Source organism: Carettochelys insculpta, chromosome 10 (assembly GCF_033958435.1).
Source record: "Carettochelys insculpta isolate YL-2023 chromosome 10, ASM3395843v1, whole genome shotgun sequence".
NCBI lineage: Eukaryota > Metazoa > Chordata > Testudines > Carettochelyidae > Carettochelys > Carettochelys insculpta.
This window is the reverse complement of record NC_134146.1, coordinates 39,812,931-39,837,876: the sequence shown is the minus strand read 5'-3', so window position 1 is coordinate 39,837,876 and position 24,946 is coordinate 39,812,931. Positions and strand designations below refer to the sequence as shown.

The window sequence follows — 24,946 nt, the reverse complement described above, 5'->3', positions numbered from 1 at the left end:
CATGCCTAAATCCATTATGTAACTTAAATCTTCAGAAAACTAATTGTTGAATGTGAATGAAAAAGTATCATTTGGGACAATTGCTTAAAGCAATTGCAAAGTTTATTTTAAGTTCATTTGTATATATGTACAATTCATTTTTTTTTGAAAACCCCAAAAGTTCTTGATATGTATATTCACATAATATTTCTCCATATTTAAATAGTAAGAGTCATGTAGGTTGAAAGCCAAGTAATCATCAGTAATGTCACCTACTGTAATCCATCAAAAAATAAAGTTTGTTTCATTTTGTCTGGCTATACCCTGGTTGTTGAATGTGAATGGGGGTGGGGATGAGGGTGGGGCAGAGTATTATTCTGTCCTCCAGTAAAGGTGTTGAATGTGTGTAGGGGCTGAATCCCTGGTATAGTGTTGGGAATCATTGTAATGGTATTGGGTGTCATTAAAGGAATATCATCAGGAGACCTCCTCATAGCTAGCGTGTAGTCTGGGGGACAGGCGGTCCGAAGAACCACCTCATGTGGATGGATGGACTCACATTCATGATCCAAGTCAGTGTGCTTCATTTGAAGGGACATTATCTCCTCTTCTTGTGCATGGGCAAGATCATTGGTAGTAGTACGCTGTGGGCTACATCTCCTATGGCCATCATGTCTCCTCTTGTCCTTTTTGTAGTACAATGCTGCAAAGGCCAGAATGTTTAGGAATAGCAAAGATGCTCCAACTGCAATAGTAACACTCAGCTCCGTGGAATAGTCCCTTTGATCCACTGAAAATGGACTTGGTTGTTGTTTGGGATCATCTTGTTTGGCTGTGGGAAAGGCTGAAGTTACAGGAACAGAATTTTTTCTTGTTGGTCTGAAAGTCATATCAGTTGATGGCACTTTAGTTGTGGTCGAGGTATACTGTGAAATGTCATTAAGATTGTGCAGATGAGGTACCAGTTCTAGCCACAGGTTTACTTTATTGGCCCTGTAATGTTCCTTCACTCGTGGTTTTAATCCGATATGAAGATACAGTTGGTCTTTCTGAGAATATCTGGTCCATGCTACTTCCTCAAAACGATTAGGTTTTGTATGAATGAATTTAGTATCTTGTGGCACTGGTTGATTTGGGTCACTAGAAAAAAAAAGGGGTAGATGTAGAGTCTGCATTTCAAAAGCAATTATAAAATTACGATTCAATATTGCATTTTAATTTTTATTTGGGGGAAGGGCGGGGAATATAGAGTTCATGGAATAGCAGGCCTGTTAGCAGTTAGCACCAACACAAAGCAAGTGGCCCTTTAGAGAGAATAGAATGAGGGCTCACAAAGCTTATCTTTATTTGTAACTTAAATCATAACCTCTGAATTCAGGTCTTCAGAAGTGAAAAGATGGTGAGTTAACTCAGTCCAGCACGCAATCACTGAAAGCCCAAAAAGTAATTGAGCATGGAGAAGTGATATGAGATCTCTCCTTGGCACCCTCAAGTGCAAGTCCATGTCTCTTACATTCATAAATACCTACTAATTTGAATATGTGGACATCATTTTCAGACTCAGCCTTCCATGTGCTGAGATGGTGGTTGATTTTTCATTCTATACAACCAAAATATCAACATTATTGGAGTACAGTCAAATACTGTGTTTTTTACATGATGATCTGTTTTTAATTATATACGTTATAATTAATATATGTCACTACAGTATGTACGTTAGTCACTGTGATACATTACAATTTTTTACACAGTGGCTAGACTTAAAAAATTGAAAGTGTTAGACGTTCCAGAAGAATTTCCCACTGGAAATACTGAGAATCTCTCAAAAGCGTCAGGATCTTACAAAGCAGAATTTACTTTTTAAGGCCAACCCCAGTACTATAAGAAAGCTGAATGTTAGATTGAAGTAGATAAAAATATCAAGGAAGCTGCTTTCTAAAGCCCTTTACATACAAAGTATTTATCACACTGTTATATACCAAATAATCACAGGGACAGTTTCCCATGTGCAATCTTTAATTGAATGATTGGCATTAAGAAGATAACACTCACCCAAATCTGCAATTCTTATTCATTTGAATATTTTTTTCTGACCCAAGTATTGCATGATCCGGTCCTCATTTCATATATGCAATTTTTCTCTATCTAATACTCACCCAGTTTTTGCAAAGTTTGTCCAGTAAGTCATCACCACTGCACTTAGCATGACATCATTTTTGGAGAAATTACAGGGAAATAATTCAGTAGGACCAATCATCGGGATTCCCAGTACATAAGGAACCTCATCCCCATGGGCTGCATCTGCCCAAGCAGGTACCTGATCTGTTTGGCAATGATGGTAGAAGGCATAGAAGTATGTCGGCGATCCAAAATTTGAGTGAAGGTCAGCTGTAGCCACTGCTGGTGCAACCCACTGGTGATCAGTAAACAGAGCTAACAGTGTTTTCCTTCTTGTCTCTGGATTATGTCGGTCTGCCCAGTCAGTATACATAAATTTAATAGTTTCTCTCAGTATGTCTTTGCCTTCAGGGTATCCATACAAGTTATCGACAAAATTGGAAACAGCAAAGTCAAAATCGCTAGCTGAGATGCCATCTTCGCTATCAACTATATTTTCAACAAATTTTAAACCTTCTCCTTGGTTGACTCCCAACATTATGTCATAGTTGAGGAATTCTCCTTGTTCCATCAGTATCTGAGGATCATCTGGTATGACATCACCATCAATTACTGGTCCAAAGGCTATGTGGTATCGTGCTGGTTGAATGTCCTGGTCCACAAGTTCTCTGTAAGGCTTCTTCTGTAGACACTCTACTAATTCTACAGTGTCTGACATGTTGCAACCAACTTTTGTAGCCAACATCCTGGCATATTTTGCAGGTTGGAAACTAACTGCCCAGCTGGAGAGAGCTGTTCCACTTTGAGCTATTGCCCTTTGAAAAAGTCCTGTAGGGGAAAAAATATTTAAAAGTACTGAGGTGACCTTTATAAGCATGTAGAGATTTCATATTTAGATTAGGTTTGTGGGACAATAGGAAATGTTTTTATTGTTATTCAAAATCAGTAATAAATAAATGCAGCACAGAAGGTAAAATCTGCTTCATATTGTACCCACAGATAAGTAAAATTGATGAAAATGCCAATTTGTAGCAAGTGAAGATCTGGCCCAGAGTGACTCAGGAAGCAGGAGGAGTGGGAGAAATTGTCTGAGGTCATATCTTTGTCATGATGACACTGTTTGCTTTGGAAAAAAATCATAATACCAAAATTATATCATCACGTTACAGGAAAACCCATTCATGCCCTGAATTTGCCTGGTTTCTCAGACATAGTTCAAGACATCAGCAGCTTGTGTGTGTATGACCATATTTTAAACTGAACCCTGCGCAGGACCTAATATACCATTTTCATGGACTCTGTTTAGGATTGAGCTTGGCTAGAGATGTACAGTGCTTCTCAACTGGGTATTTTAATGAATTTTATATTCTGAAGCCTTATAAAGTACTGGGCTAACTGATTTATCTAAGAGTCAGACCCTTTCCTGTAAAGCATCTTCTTTTAATTAAGGTTGATGGTGATCTCATTTAAATAAAAAAGGTAAAGGATATATTTTACCATGAATATCCTAAACCGTTGTTTGTGTCTTAGAAACTTAAACATATGCTCAAGCATTCATTTATGAGAGATGGGGGAAAGAGGGAACATTCTGCTGTCCCTTATATTTGTGTATACCTGAAGTAACTCCGCTAACTACAATTACTCAGAGTAGAATTTGGCCAAATGTGCTTCTCATAAATATACAAAGCCTTGTTTGAAATTGATGGTATTTTTTAAAAAACTTTCAGGTATCTTTGTCTACATCATGGGTGAAATCCTGAGCCTGCCAAAGTCAATGGGAATTTTGTGCATGATTTACCTGGGGACAGTATTTCATCCCATGGCTCTACGTCATGGCTCAGGTGCTAGGTATGTTTGAAAGGGCCTTTTGAGGAATTCTGGCCTGAATGGGTAACACTAGAGTGACTGATTCCATATGCTTTGTGCTCCCCTCCATGCTGGTTCTTGGCATCACTTCACCCCTTCCCCTTCTTCTTTGGGGAGGCTAGCTCTACTTCTGAAAGTAATTTTGAGTGTGACTCCTGTGTAACAAAGTGGAAAAGATCCTCTATGCCATACTCCTATCAAATCCTAATTTAGTTCATGTTAGGCGATAGCTTTTACCCTTCTTGCTAATGAGTTTTAAAGTTTTAAAACTTTTTCCGCATCATTATGGAAGTGCCACAACTGATGGCCAATAAACAGTTTGCAGTTATGCAGTGTCTTTATGGAGTCCATTGGAAAATATTTTGTAATCTGGCCTATATTTCATAGCTAAAGACAATTTATGTAAAATGCCCTTTAACATGCACATATTACACTAATTTAAAGTATATTTGGCCAAATTTTGTTTTACTTACTTTATTACAAATTTGGAGTAAGTCTAATGACATCAGTCGAGTTAACAAGGTTTTGCAGTAGGGTGACTGAAGACAACATCTGACACTCTGTCATTGACTTACACAAACAAAATGCCTTTGAGTCATACCCTGCTGAGAATCCAGTTTCTCCCACTACAGTGAAAAGGTATTGCAGCTCCTTGGATCATCTCAGAATTTGGCTCTTTAAAGACGGCCTTCATCTTGCAACATGATGTGTGTGGTAGACTTAGAAACCACAGAATCTGAATTAGGGACCTGCCTACGTGTATCACAGTGTAGGAGCAGGACTGTACTCAAATGCTAGTTAGAATTAATTGCTTGCATGAAGACATTTTTTAAAAAAAGATCTGATAAGCAGAGTTCCCACAGCTGGCAGCATGTGTTTCTACTTGTGGTGTGCATCCACACATGCCTTGGTGCACATAACAAAATTCATTCTGTCCAAGGTTGGAAATATTAGATAGAACACTGGACCAAACCCTGAGGTCTTTACTCAGTTTCTCCTGTTCCCCACTCAAGTAAAACTTTTATTGAAATAATATGTGGACATGGATTGGAATTTCCAGCTCAAGCACAGCTCTTGATTCATGAGATGAGTCATAACTAAGGTTTGCCTGAGTAACAGCTGACTACAAAAACTAAGTCAGAAACTCAGAATTAGAGCCATAGAAAATTGAATGCTTCCAGGATCAGATAGGTGGTTGTTGTAAATCAGCTCAAAGTCAGTTGATCGACAGAGATTTATACCAGCTAAGGATCTGGCCAATAGACTGTATACAGCAGAGTATCAAATTGGAATTTTCCCTAGCATGTAATCCTTATTGCAACATGGCTTTACTGTATATGCATACCGTGTAAATCTTTTTTATCTTTAGAATTCTTTTATAGACCAGCTAGAACAAGTTACAAGATAAGAAAGTGCTGATATAAACATTATACTTGTTAAATGGCACATAAAAGGCCAGTTTATGTTAAAGGTGGTCAAGTCCTCTGGCCATAAAGCTCAATTCAGTTATTTAAAAAAATACCTCTGTTGAACTATGTTAGTGAAAAATGGATAATATCAAGAAAAGTAATTTTCATACTGTAACTGATTTCTGCCAGCAAGAATGTACAGTAAAGAAAGTGAACTAGCTTCCATCAGGAAATATTCATACTCATGACTCAAGGGGCTGTAGGCTGATATTAAAATGACGTTAATGCATAATGGGTCATTCTTTGCTATCATTTGTATGTCAGGGTTCCACTGAGGTAAATAATAATTTATATTATTCATCCACAGATTTCAAAGGACTTTACTGAGATGGATAAGTGCTACAGTTCCTATTTTGCATATAGGGCAGCTGAAGCAAATTATTTAAGAGCTCCATCTTCCAGTGTACTGAGTGTCTCCTGGCTGCTGTCAAACGCTCTGTTCAGTGGAAGACAAAAGCAGTTTGAATATAGTGAATGGGTTTGTGCTTTTCACAACACTTTATTGTGTTACAACATGACTGTGTAAAATCATCTGACAAGACACAGATCATTGCACTGAAAAGTACATTCTGTTCAGCATTACATCAGCTACTTGTAATCAAACCAAAGAGTAAATGGTCAGTCATTGGCAAAGAATGGAATCCAGGTTTCCTGACTTTTACCCCTCTTCTTTATCCACTGTTCCAGAAATGACCATCACTTTGGCTATGTCTGCACTAGAGGATTTTGTCAACAAAACTGGTGGAGCATCTGCACACAAAATACATTTTGCCAACAGAAACTGTCAACAAAAAAGCTTTTTAGATGCTCTGGGAGGCCCTTTTGTCGACAAAGCAGGTCAAAAGATTGATCCGCTTTTACGTGTAGATGTGATTTGTCAACAGAAGTTTTATTGCAACATTGCTTCTGACCGTAACTTCTGTAGACAGATGCTTCTAGTACAGACATAGCCTTTGAGTTTTACAGGCAATTGGATGGCTGATGGGGCCCAGAGATTACACTTGGTTATGTACGCTATTCTGAGGATAACTTCAGTCTGGTCAATTGCTGGCTCAAAATGGAAAAGATCTATATAATTGTGAGTGTCAAATTTATACATGGATTCTATGTGTCTGCTTCAAAATATTTCAAGTATTAACATGGTCTTTACTGGAAATGGTTCAAAACTACAGTTGTTTTAAAAAATGATTAGTTTTAATATTTTTTAAATTAAACCCATCATCCTATTTTCCAAAGCAGTACTTTTTACTTAAAAAAAGAATTGGCCTGATTTTTCTTCAGTTTTCATCTACGTAAGGCCAGGTTCAGAAAGCCACAAAGACTTAATGGGAATTTTTCCACTGATTTAGCTAGTCTTTGGATTAGACACTTGTTCAAAGTGGAGTTTCTCCAGAATGGGTACGCTATCAGGTCCTTGAGGGAGCTCACCAATGTAAATCAAAAGAAACGCAGGTTGTCTTCACACCCCATAAACAAGGATTTTCTGTCATCTGCCTGCTAAGTCTAAACAAAATTACATACATGTATGTGAAAAGGATAATGACAGGATAGAGTAAGGAAAAACAATGTGATCAATAAGTAGTGGCTGTGCAAATGAGAAAAAAAAAGTGTGGAACTTTGGTGAAAAACTGAAGAAAAAGAATTGTTTTCTGGCCTCAAGCAAAATATCCTTTTTTTCCTGCTGTCTGCCTTTACTTCACTCGAGAAAAGGTGCTAGCTATGGAATAGCAAAAACATAGTGGGTTGGGGTGGGGGGGAGAGATTAATATGTGACCTTGATGCTTTGACAATTTTGGCTCATGCATGCAAAACATTCAAATGTTCTTCTCTCAGAAGACAGCAAGTGAAATTCATGCAGTATCAGACAAAATATTTCTGAACTAGGCACTTTTTTCACCTTCCCAGCAGATAACAGTTAAGCATCTCAGCCATTAACCTGAAAACAAGAACCATGTCATTTTATTTTTCTTTAAATCCTGCTCTTCATGAGAAACTAAACATGCCTTTGATGACTGATTGAATATAATCGACCTCATCGACCGTGAGCACCACTGACTGGTTTTCCAAAGAGGACACCCTTAGGTAGGAAAGAAAAAGAGATAAAAATGATGTACTGTGCGTGTGCTGTTCAGAAGTCTGCTGCAAAAGTGTTTCTATAAAGCTCCACAGGAAATGGAAGGAAAGCCACCCAGAATTTAAATGTGCACAGAAGAGTTGAGGGAGAAGGCAGCTGGTACAGCCTTTAAAAAGCTTGATCATTACTGAACTCAACTCAGCAGTCCATAGGAACAGAGAGAAATACAGAGCATCACATAGTACTACTGGTGGTGGCATGCAGACACCAAAATTGTCAAAATTTGCAACCTGCTTAATACCTTTGGTTGAATTGCTCCAACGGTTACCTTCAGAATAATGGGATAAAGTCAACAGATTGACACATGAACCTCCTGCGCCGGATCCAAACACAGTTATTCTTAATGGGTCACCACCAAAGAACCCAATATTTTCACTAGTCCATCGTAAAGCCTGGATTAGATCAAGGAGGCCATAGTTTCCTTTTGCTGCTTGATCCCCAGTACTCAAGAAACCTGCAGATGTAAAGGAAAAAGAGAAAAGGTTTAGCACGCACTCCTCAAATTATGCTTGTTGCACTGTTATCTTTTCAGTAATGCTCCAAATGTAAATAGAGCTAAGTACTATGTAAATACATCATTTTTTATATCCACATTCAATAATTTACAAGTGACTCATCCTTGCTACAGTAAATCCTTTGGTGCTCACTGTAATATTAACCACAATGAATGTGAAAATTGTGTAGGTGCAATACTGGATAATATGTTCATGGCAGTATAAAACCAGGAATAAGTCTATAAGGACCTATGGGTTTCAAATATAATAAAATGAAGTAAGTTCTTTGGGGAAGAGACCATGTCAGCTGTATGTGCACAGTTCTTTTTTCATTGTGGATGCTATCGGAATGCAAAACATGGATTTGAATAAAACACCACATTTTCAAGGCCAAATTTTCAGCTGCCCAAATTGTGTGGTAAAAGGACTGTGTCCACAAAACTTGAGTTGACACTTACCTGCTTTTATGATTGCCAACTTTCTACTCACACAATACCAAACACCCTTACTCTGCCCTGCCCCTCCTCTAAGGCCCTGCCCCTGCCCCACCCCTTCTGTGAGGCCCTGACCTGCTCACTCCTTCCCCATTCACTGTCACTTGCTATCCCTACCCTCACTAACTTGTTTATTTTCATGGAACTGGCTCAGGGAGTTAGGGTGCAGAAGGGGGTACAGCCTCTGGGCTAGAGTGCAGATTCCAAGGTGGAGCCAAAAAAGAGAGATTCGGGGATGTGGTGGGGCTTCATGCTGTGGTAGGGTTTTGGAGTGTAAGAGGGGGCTCAGGGCTGGGCCAGGAGGGCAGGAAGGGAATGAGGGCTGGAGCAGGAGTTGAGGGGGATGTGGAGAATGAGGGCTCCAGCTGGGGGATATGGGCTGTGGGCTGGGACTGCAGATGTGCGGTTTGGGGTGTAGGAGGGTGCTTCAGGCTAGGAGTGAGGGGGTCAGAAGTTGGGTGGGGGATCAAGACAGAGACAGGGGGATGAGGCTTTGCCTGGGGTGTAGGATCTGGGATAGGGCTGGCGGATGAGAGGTTTGGGGTTCAGGAGAGTATGCTCAGCTGGGGCTGAAGGGTATGGAGAGTGATCAGTGCTGGGGCAGGGGTTGGTGCATGGTGGGGCGTCGGGGTACAGGCATCTACCTCAAGCAGCTTACAGAAGTGGCATGTTCTCACTCTGACTCGTATGCAGAGGTACAGCCAAATGGCTCTGCATGCTGCCCTGTTCCAAGGCTCCGCCCTGGCAGCTCCCATTGGCATGGTTTCCAGCTAATGGGAGTTGAAGAGCTGTCTCTTGGCACAGGGGCAGTGTGTGGAGCCCTCTGACTTCCACTACATGTAGAAGATGGAGGGGTACATGCTGCTGCTTCTGGAAGCTGCTTGAGATAAATGTCTGTACACCTGAGGCCCCACCATGCATCACACATGACCCATGTGGACCCACAGCAGGCAGAGAGATTGTCTTAGCCCTTCTGTGCCACTGTCCAGACTTTTAAGAGTCCAGCTGGCTGTGATGACAATAGCTGCAGTGTTCCTTTTTGATTGGGCATTCTATCTGAAAACCAGACCCCTGGCCACCTTCCCTATTTTGCAACAATTTATATAAACATAAGACTCAGCTGTACTCTCAGCTACCCAACTGGCATATGCCGATGTGAATTTGGTGCACACTAGAGAGGATACTGTTCTATATGGCAATCCACTCACTGAGGTACTCCTTATTTTACCACATTGCCTCCTTTTTCTCCCATTGGCTTTACTCCCTGAAAAGATTCAATTCATGTCAGAGGAGAGGCTGGATTACATAATTTAAGTGATGCTCCTACTCCCTCAGGTCCAAGCCACATCCATTAATCTGGGTTAACTGAGTTTGCATTAAAAGATTCACAAGACAATTTGAGCTTTGCTAGTAACACTTGTACCCTGGTCATCATATTGGGGATTATATCAGATGGAGAAAGGAGAGCTTTTCTTCTACTCAGCAAAAGCTTAATGATATCAGAATTGTAAAGAAAACCAAAATTCTCCACTTGTGCATGTAACTGGTTTCACACACACAACATGAACAACGTAACAGCCTTTCAATAAGCACCCTGTCGAGAAGTAGCACCATACAAGCAATTATCTTCTCATGAACTAGATATTAGTGGGTCCCCTGTTCTACTAAAAGTTACACGAATTTAACTGTCCTTTGATGCAGCGATCACCATACTAAACAAAAAAATTCACAGTAGCTTTCCAGAGGAAAGCACACAAATCCCATCACACCATGTAACATCAACAGCAATACTTTCAGTTCTTCAGGCTTAAATTCTGAATAAAAACAGTGTATGATATTGATGGAGAAAGAAGTTACTATGTCCTTTTAAAAAATATTCCTTTTATTCCTGAAAATACCAGCCATAAACAGTGAGAAGATGAGTTTATAGATTCTGTTGTACGGACTGAGAGAAGTGACCATTGATTCTGGCAAAAATACTGATGAAAATATTTAGGAAGAGCTAACAGAGGAGGATCAGACTTTACTGTAATTGATTCAACTTTCCAGTGACAAGAAAGACACAATTCAAGAGAAGAAAGTTTTCAGTATTTTTCTTATCTTAATGCATATCAACATTAAGGCCATGATTTCAAGGTTGGTGATAAAGGGCATGATCAAACAGCCACTCATGTCAATACAAAGACTTCCACTGACTTCAATGGCATTGGAACAGGTCCAGAGTTAGGCCCCTAAACATAAATGTTCTGATGCTGAGCACAATAAACTCTGAATGAAGTAAATTTGAGCTGGTATACCCAGACTCTCAGAAAAACAGGTCACTTTTTTTATAATGTTCCAAATTTTAGGCACACAAGCATGAGTTCTGAATCCTGAAGAGTGTGACAAGATGTATGATTCAGAGTTGTAAAATGGCTTCCACTGAACAAAAACTCAGAGAAGTTTTGAGCAAAATATTGAGATTCATCAGCACCCAAATGACATTTACCTAACGTGGATTGCAGGAAAAGGTGACAAGATAAAAAAGCCCCATTCCAACTTCCAGTTCATCCATATTCCTTTCGGCATTCAGCTACTGCACTTCTTCTCTTTATGCTCAATTCCCTATTGGCAGCCCACCCTTCCTTCTTTCTTCCCTCCCTCCCTGACTCCCTCCTTCTGCAACTGGAGCTCTTGAGATCCCTTTTTGCTCTAACAACAGAAGATGTGAACTTGTTACACCCCTCAGCTACACAGTATACTTCTTAACTCAAGCTGGTGAGCTTCATGCTTTTAGTTCTACTGCTCCCCAGTCAAATCCCCAGTGTTGCCTGAGGATGGCTACAGAACTTGGCTCAGTCCTTTGTCTGTTTTTTAAAAGTATTTAAAGTAATACTACCAGCACACTTTGAGAGAGAGAGGCACATGAGCCTGAACTTGCGGACATGAATTGTCACCTGCTACACCAATAGTAAAAGGAGACATGCAAGTAGATTAAATTATACAGGTTGAATCTCTCTATCAGGAACTCTCTCATTTGGTAACATCCATAATCTGGCATGATTTTTGTAAGCCGGATGACCACTTACCATGGCTGTGGCTGCATTTCCCATGGTCTCATAAACTTTGTTTACAGCCTCCAATCCTGACTCTCAGGCTATGTCTAGGTTAGAAGGTTTTGCAGGCAAAAAACCCAGGAGTGTCCAGATTCTCAAGGTTTTCTGTCAATGGTAAATCAACAGAATGCAGCACTTTTGTGGACGAATACTTACCACTCCCCACAAGGAATAATGCCTCTGTCAACAGAGATCCATTGATAGAAAGCTGTTCTGGATGTTCTGGGGGGCCTTCTGTGGACAGACAGGGCTTCTAGGACACTGGGCAGCCCTGTCCACGGTGCTTCTGGTTGGTCATTTATCAAGAGAGTGGTCAGGCAGTCTGGCTGCTCTCTGTTGACAGAAGTTTTGTTGGATGATATCTTCCGACAAAAACTTCTGTTGACAAATCCCTGTAATCTAGACATAGCCTCAGTGTTCTGTGATGTATTTATCTTTAATTTACCCCTAAATGTCTTCTAGGAGCCCAGGAAACAGTGGAAGTGTTGGTAATGTGCTAGACCAACGGTATTCAATACACTTCCTGTTCACCACATGTGGTGAATGGGACACCAAGATGTGGTGAAATGAAATGCCCTCCGCTCGCTCTGCACACACGTCCCAACAATTGGTGGGACTAGTGCATAGCAGTGGTGGCTCTGACCGAGACCTGGAGCACTAGCCACAGCACCCAGTGTGTCCCCAGCTGCAGGGCCGTGTGTGTCTCCAGCCACAGGGTCGGTGCATCTCCAGCTGTAGGGCCCAGCATGTCTCTAGCTGCAGCATGGCTCCTGCAGCCCAGCAGCTCCAGAATGGTGGCAGCAGCTCTAGTGAGGGGGCTGTCTGGCTCTTCAGCGGGGAGGAAGGCTGTGGCAACCTTGAAATTTCTGTTGGACACCACTATGCTAGACAATATGGACCTCCCATAGTCTGGCAAATTCTCTCATTTGGCAGTGGTCAAGTCCTCAGGGTGCCGGATGAGAGAGATTCAATCGGTATAGCCTTTCTAGAGGTCAGTAGTCCACTTTTTTAAATACTATTATCTTTAGAAAGAAAAACAACCAAAACTTCTGTTTAAAACCCATAACATAGTGAAGGCTAGATTTAATTGCACAAAAAGGGAAACATTTAATTCTGATTAAAGTGGGTGAAGTTTTCAGACAGCTCTTTATAATAAAATTGAGATGTTCTGTCTGTGCTGCCTTTTTCTTAAAGGGGGATGGAAACAGCATGTTATTTAAAATATAGAAGGAAAAGGGGTAGTAGACTAAATCTGGCACAAAGTTACACCACAGCAAATCTGGAATCACTCCAGTGACTTCATGACTGGTGACTGAGGGTAGACTTTGGCTCACTGTACCTAACTGATGTGTTGTTTTGTGAGATTATACCAAGCCACTGTTATTCATTTGTATTACTCAAATTCTGTGGTAATAAACAAATATTTTTAACAGACAGGACTATTGCTTATTGCTCTCGTCTTCCATTTTGACTTCACATGACTAGCACTAATTTAGGATTCAGTCAAACGCTCTCACATTCATTCTAACAGACCTTCTGCAACTATAGAGTGCATGGAAAACTAATTGGCCTTGCTGCAGAGAGGTCTGAGCTGTGCTACATTTAGAGCTACATTTTGTTTGTTTTAGGTCAGTTCTGATTTTTATTGCCCAGGGAGGAAACAGGCAAGAGGTATAAAGTGCTAGGCCAGCAGTTCTCCAGCGTTAAGCCCTAATATACCACATCTAATTGGTATATTTTGTTCAGTGTCATTATAATGCAATCCTATTCTCACATTACACTTTAAATTAACCTGCATTTCATATTTTGAAAATCATCATGCTTAGAGAATTCAGCAGCATAACTCAGCAGAACTTTGCTAGGTGCCAAAAAGGGGAAAGATAATCTAGGGTACTTTACATGTTATGGAGAGGCTCTGAGAGAGAGAAATTATTCATATTAATTCATAACTGTGTTGGGTTGCAGGAGGTCACAGGAACTGCTCCCGACACCTTTCCACCTCCTCAACAGTATAGGTGCCAAGGAGAACCAGTAGATGCAAAGCCCCCTACACACCAGAGAAGTTTTGGCTCCTGTAGATAATTTTCCTTAGAAATACCAAGGCATGGTGTAAATGAAGATGGTAGAAAAGGCCAATAAAGATTTGCACTTTATTTGTAACCTATGTGCAGACCCTCTCAGAGGTTGAGAGAGGCCTGGGTCTCTTGCAGCTTTTGAGACTTCTAGCCATGAGAACATGGGACATTAGTTGATTTTTTTTCATTTAACAAATGCTTTTCTACCTTTTTCTGTACAAATACACTAATTATTGAGGGATGCACATAAAAACAAGTTGTGAAACTTACCAAATGCTAAAGAATTAACGTGTCCAAATAGGAGGTTATGGAGATCAAAGACAAACCAAATGAAGGCTCTCCTTGAATGCTAGAAACTTTGGGATAAGAAAGCAGCTATGGTCACTGGCTACACTGTGCTCCAATTAATGAAGTTTCCTTCTCTTTTCCAGAACATGCTTCGGTTTTTGTGGTGACAGGCAGGTTCTGATGTTGAACAGAGCAGCAGCAGAGTTTCAGAAAGGTCTTGGTGTGCCCAAGTGATCCCAAGCCATTTGCCAGAAAAATGAACAGTCAGTTCCTGTTGGAGGTAGGATGATTCTGATGGGGAGGAAGACTAATTTCAGGTGTTAAAAGAACAGCTTGCAGAATCCCATGAACTATGTTGTGCTTCCTGTGCAGCAAAATAAAAGGCAGCTAAATCAATGTCCATAAGAGTAAGAGATGAGCTGCAGAAGACCACTGTTCTGGTTAAGCACTGGAGCAATCCTCTGAGGCTTATAAGAATTCACAACAAGCCCTGAACCTCATTCCAAAATCAGAAAATTCTGCAAAAAATAAAGCAGAACTCTTTCCTAGAGATAAAGAACCCTTTGAAAAAAAAGAGTATCTCACAAGAGAGCAGAAGAGGAAACAACATTTTGCTGGTTTGTCTTCTACAAGGGCTGAGGTTCAGTTCAGCTAGCAGGAAAAACTTTTCATTTAAAAAAAGAAAAAAAAGGAAAAACCAGTATTATTCTAGTAATTTTGCCTCCATGCAGTTGGATTAGCTAAAATGTGACTTCGATTCCAAGCACTAGATCCAATGGAGGAAAAAAAACCAAACCCTACTTCCTCTCCAGCTACTATGTTGGCTGACTTTCATGTCCACACAAGATGGATAGATACCAATGTTGACTTTCATGACATGGAACATTTCTACCTCATTTTTCAGAACCATAAGATGGCTTTTAATATCACCAGCTGTTCATGCATTTTTGTTTTTATGCACCATTAGCTGCATGGCTCAGAAGCATGCAAACTGTGAGGTAGTCAAAGAAATGACTGGTAAGACACAGGAGGTACTTTTTATTTTTTAGTGAAGAAATGCTCAGTGTGATTAAACCCATCTCTTTCTATGGCCCCACACACAGTACCTAAACAGGTACCCATTGTTCTATTGAGAGAAGGCTCCCCAGAGCGTCCTTTTGTTAACAGAATCTGTCGACAGCAGTATCATGCCTCATGGCTGAGAGGTAGAATGCTGCTGGCAAAAGTGGCAAAAGACAAACTGTCGACAAAACACATTTTGTGTGTGTACATTCCATGAATTTTGTTGACACAACCAGGGTTTTGTCAGCAAAACTCTCTAGTGTAACCATTGCCTATGTGATGTTCATGACTTAGAGAATACTGTACTTCACTTTGATGACTGTATCACATATTTTAGAACAGGCAGCCTATCCTTAATATTAGTAGCATATTTTACTGATGGAGAAGAGATAAAGCAGCTAGAAAACTAGGAATCACAATACTGAAAAAAAGTAGAAAGAAGGTATAAAACATAAAGGCTGTGGCCACACTATTCCTCCCTTTCGGAAGGGGCATGTCAATTATGGCCATTTGAAAATGCAGATGAAGTGCTTCCATGCATATGCAGTGCCTCATTAGCATAATGGTAGGCACATGAATTTCAAAGCTGCTGACTTTGGAGGGCTGACCGGCAGTCTAGCAGCGGGCACTTCAAAATATGCACCGAACTTCAAAATTCTCTTACTACCAATTTGAAGAGCTCATGCCTAGTCTGCTGGTCAGCACTTCGAAGTTAGCAGCTTCGAAATTTGCCTGGCTCCCATTATGCATATAAGCCTCATTTGCATTTTCAAACAGCCTTAATTTACATGCCCCTTCCAAAAGGGAGGGGTAGTGTGGCCACAGCCAAAATGAATTTAAAATGTATTTCTTCAAAATCAGGTGCCTGCAACACCTATCAGCTTTCAGATATTAAAAACAAGGCTTCTGAAAATACTGTCCCAAGTTATGTTTTGCATCAAGTGCATTTTTTATGCAAAATACAATGGGATTGTAATAAAAGTGGAGAGTTTTCCTACTTCTGTTGATGAATGATTTAAGAACTGCAATGTTTTATTTTAGCTCTCCAAAATGTGTAAAATAACATAAACATTATGGCCATGTCTACATGAGAAGCTTCTGTTGACATAAGTTACTGTCAGAAGGGATATCCTGGAAAAACTTCTGTCGACAGATCACATTTACACATAAAAGCAGATTGAAACAGCAATCTGCTCTGTCGACAAAGAGCAGCCAGACTGCCTGGCCCCCCTTTAACAGAATAGCTGACAGGAAGCTCTGCAAACAGGGCTGCCTGGTGAAGTGGAAGCTCTGTCTGTTGACAAAAGGGCCCCTGAGCCTCAACACAGCTGTTTTGTTGAGAGAGGCGTTATACCTGAACAGGAAAAGGTATAATGCTGCTGGTGAATATGCTGGGTTTTGTTCACAAACTGTTGACAAAGTGCATATGCCGTGTAGACGTTCCATGTATTTTTCCAGCAAAAGCCCAGTTTTGCTGGAAAAAGATGCTTGTGTAGATGTGGCCAATGTGTTTTATTATTAAGCAAATACATTCTTTATGGACTATCAAAGATAGAAAGTCCACTGACAGTACTTACATGGCATCCTTCATCTTGAAAGATGACATAAGTTGCTCTAGATACATTAATTTCAGTAGAAAATTAAATTAATACATTATAGGGAGACCGTGGTCACCATTGTACCAGAGCAAACTGAAGGGTACATGACAATTCTACTAAGTTTATTTTTTTTTGCAAAATAACAATGAACAGATATGGATTCTGTGTAGCTTTTCAATAAACCATTTATATGGACATATTTCAATCTCTGAATTACATGTAAACATTCCCCTTGAATTTATCGTTTATGTACTGAAATTTCATGACTGAAATGTTATAAAATAAGGGCAAGCATCTTTCAGACGAATAGACTATACTCTAGTTTGTAGGTGATTAGGAGAGTTGGCACAAAGAACAGCCATTACTCAACAGATACTGTAAGGGAAACCTATCTATATAAAAGCGCATGCGAAGGTGAACAAAAAGGGGTGTGAAGATAGCTGACTTGAATAACATTTTGGACTCCAAAAAGATATCCTGCTTTTCACATGCAACCCTGCTCACCTTTTAAGTACTAAGAATCAGCTCAGTTGTTTCATCTACATCAATTGTTTTGATTTTGGAAGACCGGCATTGATAAATTAAGCTTGCGAACAATAAGTTGTATTGTGAGCAATGCAAAGCAACTGCACTAACTCATTAACTTACCAGACCCTAAAGTGCCGCAGCTGGGAGGGAGGATTTCTTAAGAAGTCCAATATTCAGCACTACTGCACCAGTAGTTGGCCTCAGGAAATCCCCATTCCTGGTGCCAAAACAACAATTTGCAGAATGTAATCATCTAATTGCGAAAGGTCCACATTCTAAATAGAGTCCCTTAAAAAATGTATAATTTGGCTGAACCTAGCATTCTGAAAGTACCCATGGAGAAAAGCATGGCACTGAATTAATTCTCATCTGGATGTTTACAGATTATAATTAGTCTCTCTAAGATGCACTACTGCATAACTCCTTTTGCTGGGATGGGGTGGAGTAGAAAGAAATGTTATAGCTGTGTGGCTCTTTGAATCAACAAAAAGAAATTTCACCTCCTTTGGGTTTATTCTTCATTTTCTTTTAATGTGACAGGTTACACACACATGCACACACATAGACACATATACGAAGCTCAGTCCACTGGAATCCTTTGAAACAAGAAGAAAAACTTCTTCTGCTTTGGGTCTTAACCTTGGTCTATACAGAAAAGTAATATTGGCATAGTTTATTCATAGGGTCATGAATAAAACCACATTCCTTGCTGAAACAGTTACGTCAACAAAACCTGCAGCGTGGATGCAGCTCTGTCCACGTAAAATGCTCCATAGTAAATAAATCAATAACAAAGTCCTCTTAACTAGGGCCATACTAAATTCACACCCATGAAAAATGCATCATGAACTGTGAAACCTGGTCTCCCATGCTGTGAAATCTGGTCTTTTGTGGGCTTTTACCCTATACTAAACAGATTTCACAGGGGGACCAGTGTTTCCCAAATTGGGAGTCCTGGAGCAAAAAGTCACAAGATTATTTTAGAGGAGTTGTGATATTGCCACCCTTACTTCTGAGCTGCCTTCAGAGCTGGGTGGCCTGACAGTGGCAGCTGCTGAGCGAGGGTCCAGCTCTGCAGGCAGCTACACTGGAGCAAAGGTGGCAATACTCACCAGGCCATCCTTACTTCGGCACTGCTGCTGGCTCCCGGGCAACAGCTACCATGCTCCAGCCGCCCAGCTCTGGAGGCAGTGCCACTGCCAGCAGTAGCATAGAAGTAAGGGTGACAGTACTGCAACTCCCCACTCCACACACATGCATGCACACACGCGTGCACAATAAGTTTGCCACCTCCTCACAATTCCATTTTAGTTCAGGAGCCCTCCGATTACAACACTGGGAAATTTCAGATTTAAATAGCTGAAATCATGACATTTATTATTTTAAAATTTCTATGTCAGTGAAATTGACCAAAACGGACCATGGATTTGGAAGGGCCCTACTCAAAACTCAATGTCTGTGATAACCTAAATAAAAATAAAACCAATTGTTCCTATGAGACAACATAGGGAACCGCAATAGCAGGGAAATGAGCACAATACAAAAAAAAATAATAATCATGTAAGAATCCTATGGAACACAGACAATCCCCAAACTAAACACAGCTCCAATCAAATCCCAAAAAATAAACCATCAGCTCACAAACATGAGTGAGAGCTGTAGTGCTAGCCTGACTCTCTTCCCATAAAGCAAATGTGGGGTTTTAATTTCAATGGGGTCAGAGTTAAACCAATGCTCTTAGGACAGTTGAAAACCCCATCTGATATATTTTCAGGATGCCATATTTTAACTCTTGCCTCTTTAGTGGAAGAAAACTGTTTTCTTGAGGACTGCTTTACTTCTTTTTGCCTAATAATTATATCATGGGTGCCTCACTATTCCAGTGCTATCAAATATCAAGATGTGGGTGCTAGGTAGTACACAGTACATTGAATCAATCACCTATCCCTTGCCTTGTTCAATGGCATATGTACCAATTTTTGAGTGGCAAAAATGTAAACCTGTCATATTACATATTACAGAATTATACATGAAGCACTAAAATGTTTAGACCTTACTGGATTGTTATTGGGAAGCACAGCTATGGGCCATGGTATGTTGGTGTAATGGGGATAACAATAAATACTGGATAAATACTGGATAAAACAATAAATACAGGATAGAGATGGAGTCAAATGCCTTCTCTACTCCATATGTTCAAGAATCTTTATGATAAAAGAAGTAAGATCTGTTGAAAAAAACTCCCTTCCCACCCAGCTGTGTCTTTTATTTTAAAAATCTGTGACAAAAATGAGGTTCTTATTCTATGATCTGATCCACATGGAAAGATGCTTTTAAATATTGTGAAGTGAAATGAGTTTTGAAAACAGACAGGAAAATAATGCACACTTTTGCACAGGCTATATATTTTTGAATTTTTTATGAAATTTCAGCTATATTGAGAAAATTTTCCTAAATTTTCCTTTACTGGATAGAAGATGCTGTGGATGATGGGATTTTAGGACAAATTTTTCAGAGTAAGGTGCCTAAAGAGAGGCACTTAAATGCATATTTAGGTAGCCTGGTTCATTACCAGCTCCCACGGTAAATTGAAAATATTAACCTTATTTTACTGTGTAATGAGACAGTTAATTACACAGGCGACTGTTTAAAATGTGCATTGGTCCAGTTTGGAACTGCTTTGTCTCTATATTGAAACCTTGTAGTGATCTCTACAGAGCTGCAAAACAGTTTTTGCTACGTTAAGCCATGAAATAACCTGGGATTTGTAATGGCTGATCTGACAGTCTTTTATCATGGATTTTTTTTTATTAATCACTTCTGAAGATTTTTGAAAATGCATATGGATTGATGAGATGGTGAAACAGAGGTTGACGCTTTTGGTGGTCATTTTTTTAACAATGGATAAAAAATGGAAGACTCCACTTTCAGGTTCTTTGATACAATAAGTAACTTAACACCAGCTGGACCTGTGGTCAGGAACCAAAGTTTATAAAGTTTATAACCAAAGTTTATAACCAAAGTTTATAACCTCACGAGTCAGATTTGAAGAAAGGGAGATCAGGAATCTCATCTGAAAAAAATATGCACGCAATTACTGTGATAGCATGCACAAATTTAGCTAGATACCTAAATAGCCATTGGAATGTGCAATCATCCAATTGAGTTCAGAAACTCAGGAGCTAATGTGTGCTTTAGACTTCACATTTTTTAATAAATTAACACACTTGTAGGCCGCATCCATACCATTTGGAAGGGGCATGGTAATGAGGGATTTCAGCAGATGTTAATGAGGTACAGCCATGAATATGCAGCACCTCATTAGCATAATGGCAGCCATGTGCTATTTGAAAGTGCTGCTTTCAAAACACATGCCACCCGTATAGCCAGGGGCCTTTTGAAAGTACTCCTGATTTCAAAAGCCCCTTTTTCCCCACATGGTTTTGGGAAGAAGGGGCTTTTGAAGTCCAGGGGGATCCTTTTGAAAGGCCCCCATCTGCAAGGGCAGCCTGCATTTCAAAAATGGCATTTTTGAATTGCATGTGGCTGCCATTATGCTAATGAGGTACTGAATATTCACGGAAGTGCCTCATTAGCATCTGCTGAAACCCCTCATTACCATGGCCCTTCGGAAAGGAGGGGGCTAGTGTAGACGCGGCCATACTGTATTACTATGTATGAGTTATATAATCAAGTTAAAAATAAAGACATAGGAATCTCTTTCAAAAATTACAACCAGTTTAGGTTATACTGTAGCTTATTCTTCGAGATCAGCCTTGCATTCTGAGGCACACTTGAGTAAACACACTTTTTTTAAACCACAGCAGAATATATAGCAACTTTTTTACTGCCATGGCAACCATTTACCTCATTCCCAAGAGGGACTGTACAGTTGACGGATCTTATGGCCTTTCTGTGGACTGGCACCCACAGTAGCTAATATATGATAGTGCCAAGACATAGCGAAATGAGAGAGAAAGAGAGACTGCAAGAAAACACTCTGTCAATTGGAAACAGCTCAACAGCAATATTTTTTATCAAAAATATTGCCTGATTGGTAACAGCTCAATTTATAGTTATTTTAGCCTTCATGTAGGAAGAAAGGGTGTCAATGTTCATAAAATAAATGAGTAGATAAAGCATTGATTCAATTTCAGCCCTGAATTTTAAAGAAAAACTGAGCCTAGCTAAAGCAGATACCAGCCTTTATCTCACACATCCACCACAAAGAAAGCAGGTGAACACCACTGGCATATGTGTTCATGAGGATTGAGCAACTTACATCTATTCTTATTCAAACAAAGGAACAGATCCGCCTGTTCAGGGATCTGTCTGTGTACATACCTGCATATGTAGACTGTTATACTGGACCTATCACTGTTGTAATTATGCACCAGGAATGGCTCATGGACACTGGCAATTTACCAATCCTTGAAGCAACATTTCTAACTCTTTGACCTTCAGTTTGCAGTGCTTTTGCTGTGATCATTGGATTGGTATCCAGAAATACCAAGTAACTTAAGAGTTACTGTGCCATATCACACGCCTGCTTTTTCCTACTAATCATCATGCTCTGTTATGGCTGAAACTTTACTTTCCACGGAGTCTTTGTTTATGTGTAAGGTGTGATATCTATTCAACATGAACCCCCCACCCCCAACTGAAATCCATGTTTTATTCATATTTTGTGAGTTAAAGGCTGGAAGCTGCATAGTAATTAAAATTAGAAAGGGAATAGTCCTAGATGATGCTTTTTGAAATAAAAATAACAGAGACTGTAAATGCCACATTAGAAAAAAAATGACTGCTATTAACCTATTCTTCCCAAAGAGAATCCAAAGAGATTAAGCTACTGCTGTCGGCACATCTGTTAAGCCAAACAAGCTTGCAAAGGTTATACATTAAAATACAAGTAATATGTACAAATCCTGTATTTTACTCAAGAACATGATTATAAAACACCAGATCACACATAGGTCTTCTCCCTAATTATGTAGCAACAATTTAAATAAATACAAGAGGAGAGAGGTAGATACATTGGAGGGTAGAGAGAGAATCCAGAGGGACCTGGATAAATTGGAGGACTGGGCCAAAAGAAATCTGATGCGGTTCAATAAGGAGAAGTGTACAGTCCTGCACCTGGGGCAGAAGAATGCCAAACATTGTTACAGGCTGGGGACCGACTGGCTCAGCAGCAGCACGATGGAAAGGGACCAAGGGGTTATGGTGGATGAAAGGCTGGATATGAGTAAACAGTGTGCCCTTGTAGCCAAGAAAGCTAACGGCATACTGGGGTGCATTAGGAGGAACATTTCAAGCAGATCTAGGGAAGTAGTTATTCCTCTTTATTCGGCACTGGTGAGGCCACATCTGGAATATTGTGTCCAGTTTTGGGCCCCCCAGTATAAAAAGGATGTGGATTTGCTAGAGCAGGTTCAGTGAAGGGCAACAAAAATGATTAAGGGTCTGGAGCACAAGACCTATGAGGATAGGCTGAGGGATTTGGGCTTGTTTAGTTTACAGAAGAGAAGACTGAGGGGTGATTTAATAGCAGCCTTCAACTTCCTGAAGGGGAGCTCTAAAGAGGAGGGTGAGAAATTGTTCTCAGTGGTGTCAGATGGCAGAACAAGGAGTAATGGTCAGAAGTTGAAGAGGGAAAGGTATAGGTTAGATATGAGGAAAAACTTCTTCACCAGGTGGGTGGTGAAGCATTGGAATGCGTTGCCTAGAGAGGTGGTGGATTCTCCATCCCTTGAGCTTTTTAAGTCCTGGCTGGACAAGGTCCTGGCTGGGATGACTTAGTGGGTGTTGATCCTGCTTGAAGCAGGGGGCTGGACTAGATGACCTCCTGAGGCCCCTTCCAGCCCTATGATTCTGTAATTCTGTGTGATTCTGTGATTCTGTGAAGATGTTAAACATGAGTCCATAGTTTGGAGGGATAAGAAGGCTTCAGTTCCACCCAAGTTAATTGTGGAGAGAATCATTCCAGCAACATCCATGGTAATTTCACATTGGTGCACTTCACGTAAGGAATAAGAAGAGTGCAAATAATTTATATCCCAAGATTAGATGTCATCCATGAAAAAAAAAATTACTGATTGACTCAAAGCAGGGCTCTGGAATACTGGCAGAGCAAACTAGAGGATACCCTCCCTGATTAAACCCAGCATCCTGATCCTATTCAGAAACATGGTCATAACAGACACACTGATGTTTTAAATCATAAGAAAAACTTATTTTACACACACCACATGTCAATCTTCTGACTTCATCCAAATGGCTCTAAGAAAGCTTCATTAAACAGTGACTGCAAAGAACCTTGAGCTCATTTTTCTAGTTTCTTAAAGGCTTCAGACATTTATTCATTTTATTCACTTGCAAATAAAAGGATGTATTTTTGCCATAATTATTGTTCAGTTAGAGAAGTCTTTAAAGTATGCCTTGCTGATGAGATCATGGAGGTCACCTAAGTGCACATATGTAACTAACTTCCCATTATGTAACTAACTTCCCAATGGATGATAACGCCCTACACCAGTGGAAGGCAACCTGCAGCCCCAGGGCCAAGTACAGCTCATTGGAAACCCTTTCTGTGTGTGGCCCAGGAGACATTTTGTTAACTGTTACCCATGATTCCTCTGGTTTCCATCCCCAGTTTTTTTCCCCCTATGTTACAAGACGACTACCCCACACTGATATGGAAAGGATTAAAAACCAGCTCTGGGAGAGAGAGATCCCTAGAATCAATCAGGGGAAGGCTTATGGCAGCCAATCACAGCCCAGGAGGGCTGTACAATAGCCAGGGTGGGTACACTCTTGCTCCAGTCCTGGAGGCAGAGGGATCTAGCTGCCTGCTAGAGGTGGGTACTATGGACAGAGCAATGCTGGGGAAAGGGTGAGTGAGGTAGGGGAGCTCTGGCCTATCAACAGGGGCTTAGGGGATATTAGGGCTGCAGGGAGGCAGCCAAGGCAGGCGAACACAGCAAATCCATTGTCTAGCCAATGATGAGTGGCCATTTCAAACTGCAGTTTGCCCTGAGGCAAGGTGAGTAGAGGGAGCTTGGGGATTCCTTGAGAGAAGAGGACCCCAGCATGTCGGGCACCGGGGCAGGGTCGCAGACTGAGGGCAGGGCTCCATAGTACAGGAGGGACAGACCGGTAAGAGTTGGTGAGACAGCAGCCTGAAGGAGGTGCTCCGAAGGCTGAAATGAGCTGATTCCCTGAGCTACCAGCAGGAGGTGGTCTGTCGGTGAGCTCCAGCCCATTATATCCTACTAGTATTACTAAAGTGTCACGGACTGAATGCAGGGACATGTGAAGTGAGGTGCCTGCTGATTGCACACAATATCAACTCTAAGAGCTGTGCATCTCCACTGCATTCAAGATGCTGCTATGGTTCAGTCAGCACATCCTGCAATTTCTAGGTATGCAAGTGCAATTAGCAACATTACCCCATCCTAGGAGACCATCTGAGTTATAACAACTTTGTGGCCTTCTGAGACGAAGGAGGACCATTCATGAGGCCCACTCACTAGCCTAGGCTGCCCATCGCTACCCTACACTTTACTGAATGAAGGTTAGATCCCTGATAAGTGTTTTCAAAACAATGAGATAATTTCCCTTAACATCAGGAGAAATAATTTCTTTTTATACTCTTTGTGACACTTGCACTGCCCAGGTGAGTCCTGGGAGAAATGTGCTGATTTGTAGCCATCTTCTTTTGAGGGTTTCACTCTTCCTACTAAT

The 24,946-nt window shown here is 40.6% G+C and overlaps 1 protein-coding gene across 6 annotated transcripts in view; it reads right to left on the bottom strand.

Annotated features, from left to right (window-relative positions):
- Positions 1 to 296: 296 nt before the first annotated feature.
- Positions 297 to 24,946, bottom strand: part of NLGN1 (neuroligin 1) — a 458,099-nt gene continuing 433,449 nt past the window's right edge. For 3 of the 6 annotated variants that reach the window (XM_075003892.1, XM_075003894.1, XM_075003895.1), the window contains 3 exons: positions 7,835 to 8,020; positions 2,136 to 2,925; positions 297 to 1,119 (listed from right to left, as the gene is read on the bottom strand). In XM_075003892.1, the coding sequence (XP_074859993.1) occupies positions 297 to 1,119; positions 2,136 to 2,925; positions 7,835 to 8,020 (1,799 nt within the window). Of the gene's footprint in view, positions 1,120 to 2,135; positions 2,926 to 7,807; positions 8,021 to 24,946 lie in introns of all 6 variants that reach the window. The other 3 variants (XM_075003891.1, XM_075003890.1, XM_075003893.1) reach the window with 1 other exon arrangement.